Genomic DNA, 6,848 nt, shown 5'->3' with positions numbered 1-6,848 from the left:
ACACACACAGGATTCACTTGTGTTTATTCCATAATGCTAGCGCTGTATAAAGAAAAAAGAACATCTTTCGTAACAGGAATACTCAATACGAGAATCAATACAGTGCTTGCCTTGTAATTTTCACCTCAAATATCACTTGAATAATCCACCATGCTTAAATTAAAAGACATCAAAAGCAGACAGTGTTCAGGCCTGGAAAATCATTCAGTTAAAGCAAAAAAGGAAGCCTTCCATGAGTTGCAGTAAAAATGTTTTCCATTGGAAATTCCATTCTCTTTTGATTAGTTGTCAGTGAACGGATGGTACTTTTGGCTGCTTGCGTGGCTTGTTGTTAGAAAGTCAAAGGCACAACTTGAGGTTCAACTAACTAGTCTAAAAGGACAAAATGTCAAATTGAGCAATACCTCCTCCTAGCATGAAAACCGTTGCGACCGCAGTTATTTAGTTAACACAGTTGTCACATGAGCCAAGGAAGAACAATTTTGGTGAAGATCTGGCAACACCTAACTTGTTCAAGATCTGCTTGCATTGGGTTCAAGTGGGGAAGTGACCACCTGTTGTGGGGGGGGGGGCTTGCTTGTGGGCGTGTGGCAGTTGACATTGTTATTGTATGATTATTTCTATCGAAAGACCTTTAAGACACCAAAGTTCTTCAGTCATTAGTCACAACAAAAAAAGTAATATACTGTACAGTGACAAAGAATAAACATTGATATATATGTATCTGTGTCGACGTATGTTTTCAGAAATATTTGAAAGTGGATGGTCAAATGTGCATTACTGCCACCAATAGGAATCAAGTACAATAACCATCTGATGCCCTTTTATTTTTCCCAATCTGGAGAGCACTTTTGTGCTCAAAGGCCACATTTGATTTTTAAAATGGACAAGTAGGCAAGGTCATACGTAAATGAGGTTAATGTAATAATTTATTTCATAATCTGGATCTTTTATTAATGAATTATTAAATTAGCCTTGAATGGTCATTTTAACTGGCGGCACTGTGGGTGACTGGTTAGCACGTCGGCCTCACGGTGCAGAGGTGCAGAGTTCGATGTGGAGTTTGCATGTTCTCCCCGTGCCTGCGTGGGTTTTCTCAGGGTAGTCCTTGTTACCTTCCACATTCCAAAAACATGCGCGGCAGATTATTGAAACGCTCTGAATTGTAATAATTGGTGTGAGCGGAAGCGTGAATGATTTTTCATCTATGTGTGCCCTACGATTGGCTGGCAACCAGTTCAGGGTTTACCCCGCCTACCGCTCGAAGACAGGGTCCACCCCGAACTGGTCGCCAGCCATTCGCTGTCAATGCACATGTCTAACTGTTCAATGTTTCAATATAGGATGCCTCAGGTTGAATACATGAATGGACCATCTATGACTTTCTGTGACACCTTCAGTCTTTTTGTAGCAACCTGCTGATGACACTCTAAGCTCAATGTCCATTTTCTTCCGAGAACATCCTCAGGAAGGCTGTTTAAAATTCTCATAGAATGGGGATTTGTATTGACCAACGATCAAACGCCAGTTGTGAATTTTGCCATTCAGTTTCTTGTTCGAGAACAACAAATTCAGCATGGAGTACTGATACGCTCCACAGTTGGACATGTGCATTGAAGAGTTTTGAGGTCAAATTAAGGTCACTTAAAATGGACAGCAGGTCTATGATAACAAATGAAATCCCAAACAGACAAAGTGCAAGTCTCAGCCGTAGCTATGAGGACTACGAGGGTCGATGGGGGAGGAGTCATGCCTGCCTCTGCGTCCAATCAGCTGATAGAGACGATGGCTGAGGTTCTGCACCTGACAGGTGCCCAGGACACAGCCCGCCCTCATCATCTGCCTGTGGGTCCTTCGACTTTCGGCGTGGCGACGTCCTCGGGACCTACCCCGTGCGCTTGGCCATGCTTCCCGCTCCATTTCAAACCACCTCGGCGAGGGTTCCTTCATCCTGAGGACCCGCCAGATAAAACGATTCTCTGCCAGGGTGACGGTGTCATCAAGGCCGATGGCGTAATCTGACGTAGGCAGTGCCATGTGTTTGAAACATTTGGATGGTCTGGGAAACACAAAAGAACGTTTTGTTCAATTTGGTTGTGCCAAACACAAACCCCCACGGGTCACTTGATAGGGGCATGTGAAAAGTTTTAAAATATATCATCCCGCAAAACCAGCTTCAGCCATCAATACGAAGGCATGTCTTTCATAATAAAATGCGTGAAAACATCACAAGGACTCATACTAAAAAAAATGAGCAGGAGGTCAGCCATTTTGGGCAAATTCCACGGCTCGTCCCCTTTTTTCGCTACTTCCCAGTCTTCTTCTCTCAATCATTTTAACGATACTTCTTTGACACCAATTATGACATTCGTATAAGCCAGGCTTGGGCACCAACTTGTGGCCTCTTAGGAAGTTCGAGAAAAAACACAAGAATATTTCGGTCAGTTTTTGAGCAAATAGCTGGGGATGTCCCACAAAAAAAAAAAAAAAAAGAGTACCAGTAAACTGTGAAAAGGCAGAGGTTTCACTGCAAACCGCATTAACGTCTCCCTCTGAATTTATGACACTCAACTGAATTTTTGATTCATCATCTTCACGAGTCCTGCGGCTATTTCATCAAAGGTTTAAGTATTTGACTTGTGGACCCTGTGGTCTATGGCGCTATTTCCAAGATTCCATCGTTCCAATAATCAACAATGGAATTAGAGGGTTGCACAAGAAGCCCCCCCCCCCACCCTAAAAAATGTCTGTTAAAAGGCTCGACCACTTACTCTGAAGAGGGATTTTCAAGTACTTTTCTTCTCACCTCGCTGCTGTCTCGCCAATCATGACAATACCCCAATACACTTAACTTTTTCTCTTCCCATTCCAGGGCATTTCTGGATTTCACAGTGGTGACCAGGAATTACAGATTTTCAGACTCAAATGAATAGCAGCTCTGAGTGTCACTGTCTAGCAACTCTTCATCTGTTTACTGAATCAAGCTAAATACTTAATGAGCCGCCATTTCCTAAAGTGAGACCCCCTTTTTTTTTTTTACAGATTTGGACGTCACAATTGCGATAATTTAAACAACACTCAAATACATAGCATCTCCTCCCATTATTTGGCAGTGGTCAGTGTCAAGAGCTACGATTTCTAAGCGCTGGTTGGACTACATGAAGATACAATAGTGCCAAAGCCAAAATCTAAGCAGAGGCGCAGTGTTGTTGGATGCGCAGGTGAGCATTGTAGCAATCTAGCATGTTGATCCGAACGTGCTAGATTGCTTCAGAACGCTGTTATCGACATGGAGGTGGTATTTGTATTTGGCAATTTGTCCACTGCATGTCCCCGCATTAAACCGATCTGCACACCAAGTGAAACGTGTACTTTCGAAGGCTCGGTGTTGAAGTGCTTGCCTTTTTTTTTTTTTTTTTTGGCACTTGCTTTCTTCATCAGACTCTGGGATGCCGCTTCTACAAGCAAGTGGAGCAAGACAGCTCCACCCCTCGTTGTCATGGTAACAAAATCCATACTCTTTGTAGTGAGCAGTGCTGCTCAATGTAAATTGTGATAGAAAAAAACCCGATATATATATATAGTTTTATCTAGCCCACACACTTTAAAAAAAACACACCCTAAACTTATTAAAAACTGATTAAAACCGATACTTTTATCAGTTGCTCTTGTGAAGCAAGTTTACTGTCAAAATGAGAATTAAACACTGTATATTTAAACACCAAAACAACCCCCAAATTTCACTCCATTTCCTGGTAATGATTGATCCTGTCACAGTCCTTAATCCTTTGTTCTTAAAGAAGATATCTCCATGTTTTACTTTCTTTTTTTGAGGGGGCCTCTAGCGTGGTTGTTGCCAGTGACAGCATTGTGTTAAATCCGTCACGCTCACTTTCATCCTCCTCTTTCCCACCAGCCGCTGTTCTTCAGGGGACCCCCTGCTGTGCAAACTTTTATGAAGCTCGTTTTTTCCCCCTTATGTAATAGCTTGAGAACAAGATCTCACTGTGCAACAAAAAAATAAAATAAAATAGGAGCAGATTTTTGTAGTCATAAATATTTTCCTTTTCAATGAAATTACATTATTACTTATTAATGACAGTCATATTAAAAAAACAAAACGCGTAGTCTACCTCATCTCACTAGGGGGCTTTTTGGCGGCGAGACGGCCCCTCAACTAAACACGTGTCCTTGTCCTAAAACCCGCTAAATCACCCTCACCTCCGTCTCACCTCTGGGCCGCTGAAAGGAGTGACCTCATTCCTCATTCTCACAACTTTGCTGTACTCCACTGCAACGCCTGAGAAGCTATTGTGACCGTGTCACGAAAGCTGTTGATTACATCCCCATAAGCCAACTTTGTTGACATTATAACTCAAGTCCTGTAATGCCCTAAGATGTGGGCAAGGAGAGCCACAGTTGTGATGCACTTTTAGCCGTTTACTGAACAGGAACAAAAGTCAAATACAAAATGAGGTCACACACAAGGAGCTGTTGTCAGCTGCAACTCCCAGACGGTCATGCGCAGAGTTGCTAACTGGCCAATCTGACTCTAGCTTCTGATGTCACTAGGCGATGCTCCTTACAGGCATACATCCAACACGAATGCTACAGTACATACTGTCATTCAACTTTTATTTTATTTTTTTACAAAGCAATGCTATTTGTCCTTTTCAAAAACATTGAATCAAAATGTTTGTGTTGTTTAGTTTTGGTATGTGTGTGTGTGTGTGTGTACACATACATATATATATATATATATACTGTATATATAAAACAAAACACCCAGAAAATAAAAAAGGATTGAGAGAAAAAAAGCACGTCATTCAATCTCAAATTTGTCTCCTTTTCTTAAATCCATCCACACTATACTGTATTACTAGATACAGTATACTGTATTCTGAGATTGCCACATTTATATCTGTCTATCTATCTATAAGTGACATCAGTAGACTTCTCGAAAATAACGGACCGTCGTCAAATGGAAAGTTTGTCTCTTATAAATTAAGCGTACAGGTGAACAAATGCCTGATCATAAATGCTTATAAAAATATATATTATACAGTACGTGAACTGTACTATACTCATACCTGTCAACTTTTCGGAGCGCCAACCTGTATAAACTACCAAAAAAAATCCTTATAAAGAGCAAAAAATCCTTATAACATACCAACGCATTTTATATGTCAAAATAACGGCAGAAAAAAACCCCCACGAAATTTTCAATGATGTTTATTGTAGATCTCCATAATACAATGTCTGCTTAATGTCTAATCATCATTCTACTTAGTGGCATTACTGTGTTCAGAGTTGTATTCCTGCGTTACTTTTTTCACCAACTCCAAATGCTGACCCATCGGCTCGAAGTTACAGCATCCATTCATATTTACTTTGGAAATGAAAGCATTCGAGTAGACTAGCACCATTCTGGGGGGGACGGAAATTTTCAGAATCCGTATGATTTGTGCGATACGGCCATATACGTAAGATTCACCACAAAATCCGTATGAACTATGGCTAAACCGTATGAGTTGACAGGTATGTATACTATAGGTTTTCATGCATTTCATTTTTTTAATACAACAATACTCTTAGTTCATGCACGAAACAACAAAAGATAACTAAAACACCAAGAAAATAATCATTCTCAAATAGCTGCTCCCCTCACAAAAATATAGAAAAGGCACCATTGGGGAAACTATTTTTGGGGTCCTAATTTAACCCAGGTATCGTTTACTAGTCTGATACTTTTTATTTGTTTGTTTCTTTGTTTTTGGCATTCAGGCTACTCAAAATACACGTATGAATAGAAGAGCTATTAAAACACAACGATATAACAGTGCTTCCTATTTGCTCGTGGTTACGTTCTACGTCACTGCTAGGCGCGCACTTAAATGGTGCAATTGTCTTCAGCAGAACTGCCTCTCAAGCGCCTTTTTAGTAGCTACGGCATGAGATGAAACGTTTTACCTGTGTCTGGTACTCTGGACATTCTGGCTCAAATGCGCCCGAGTCTGGGTTTCCAGGGGCAGGAGGCCGAAGAGAAGACACGTCCACGCCGGCAGCAGCGCACACATGACGGCTCAACAGAGTCACAAGAGCCCCTTTATCACACAGGAGGAAGGTGCGTTTAACACGGGTTGTGATGATAAAACAACCGCAGTTGTCCCCGGGTGGCTTCTAACTTGGGGAATTTCTTGTGTTAAATAGAGTGACTTCTCAGTCGATGAGAAGTGCTCTTTTGAGAGGGAGCAGCTGGAATCATTTGGGTTTCTTGCTTCGAAAGTATGATTGAGGAGGGAGCAAGAGGATGAGGAGTGAGGACCGGAGGAGGAGGCAGGCTTTCTGTGTCTTACAATCCCTTGAAAAACACCTGTACAAGCTTAGCACAACACTGGGCTCGTATAATGAACTGTGCATTGCGGTGAGTTGAATAGCATTTGAAAGATGAACAACACGCATATACTGTAGAATTTAAAAGTTTCATATTCAATGCCAATCTACAATTGTGTAAGTTGGAAACTTTTCATGGGCATTAACATGGGCAAACCACTTTTGCCAAAATAATTTGAAAGGAGTGAAATTGTGTCTAGATAGAATTTGACCCACATTCACATGAACTTGTCAATCCTACATGTGAGCTGATACGGATGACAATAATAAAATCGCTGGGAGAGCAGCAAGCAAGAGTTTTGAATAGGGATATACCGATATTTGGCATTTTAACGAATGTGAACGCTATTCAGTTTAAAAAGTGTTAATGTCAGCATAGAATTGCCTTGCTGGAACTAACTGCCCACCCTATGTTTGATGTTTTCGGGCCTCCAAACGTTCAGCCCGAGAAGGTG

At 41.3% G+C, this 6,848-nt stretch overlaps 1 protein-coding gene across 1 annotated transcript; it reads right to left on the bottom strand.

Moving 5' to 3' along the window:
• Window positions 1-1,704: 1,704 nt before the first annotated feature.
• Window positions 1,705-6,077, bottom strand: adm2b (adrenomedullin 2b). Its single transcript, XM_086109537.1, has 2 exons — window positions 5,971-6,077; window positions 1,705-2,059 (listed from the first exon to the last, which is right to left on the bottom strand). The coding sequence occupies exons 1-2, from the start codon at window positions 6,075-6,077 to the stop codon at window positions 1,705-1,707; spliced, it is 462 nt and encodes a 153-aa protein (XP_085965663.1).
• Window positions 6,078-6,848: the final 771 nt, after the last annotated feature.

This window comes from Hippocampus guttulatus, chromosome 4 (assembly GCF_054856545.1).
Source record: "Hippocampus guttulatus isolate MCC_2025c chromosome 4, RoL_Hgut_1.0, whole genome shotgun sequence".
NCBI lineage: Eukaryota > Metazoa > Chordata > Actinopteri > Syngnathiformes > Syngnathidae > Hippocampus > Hippocampus guttulatus.
This window is presented reverse-complemented; position numbering and strand designations above follow the sequence as displayed.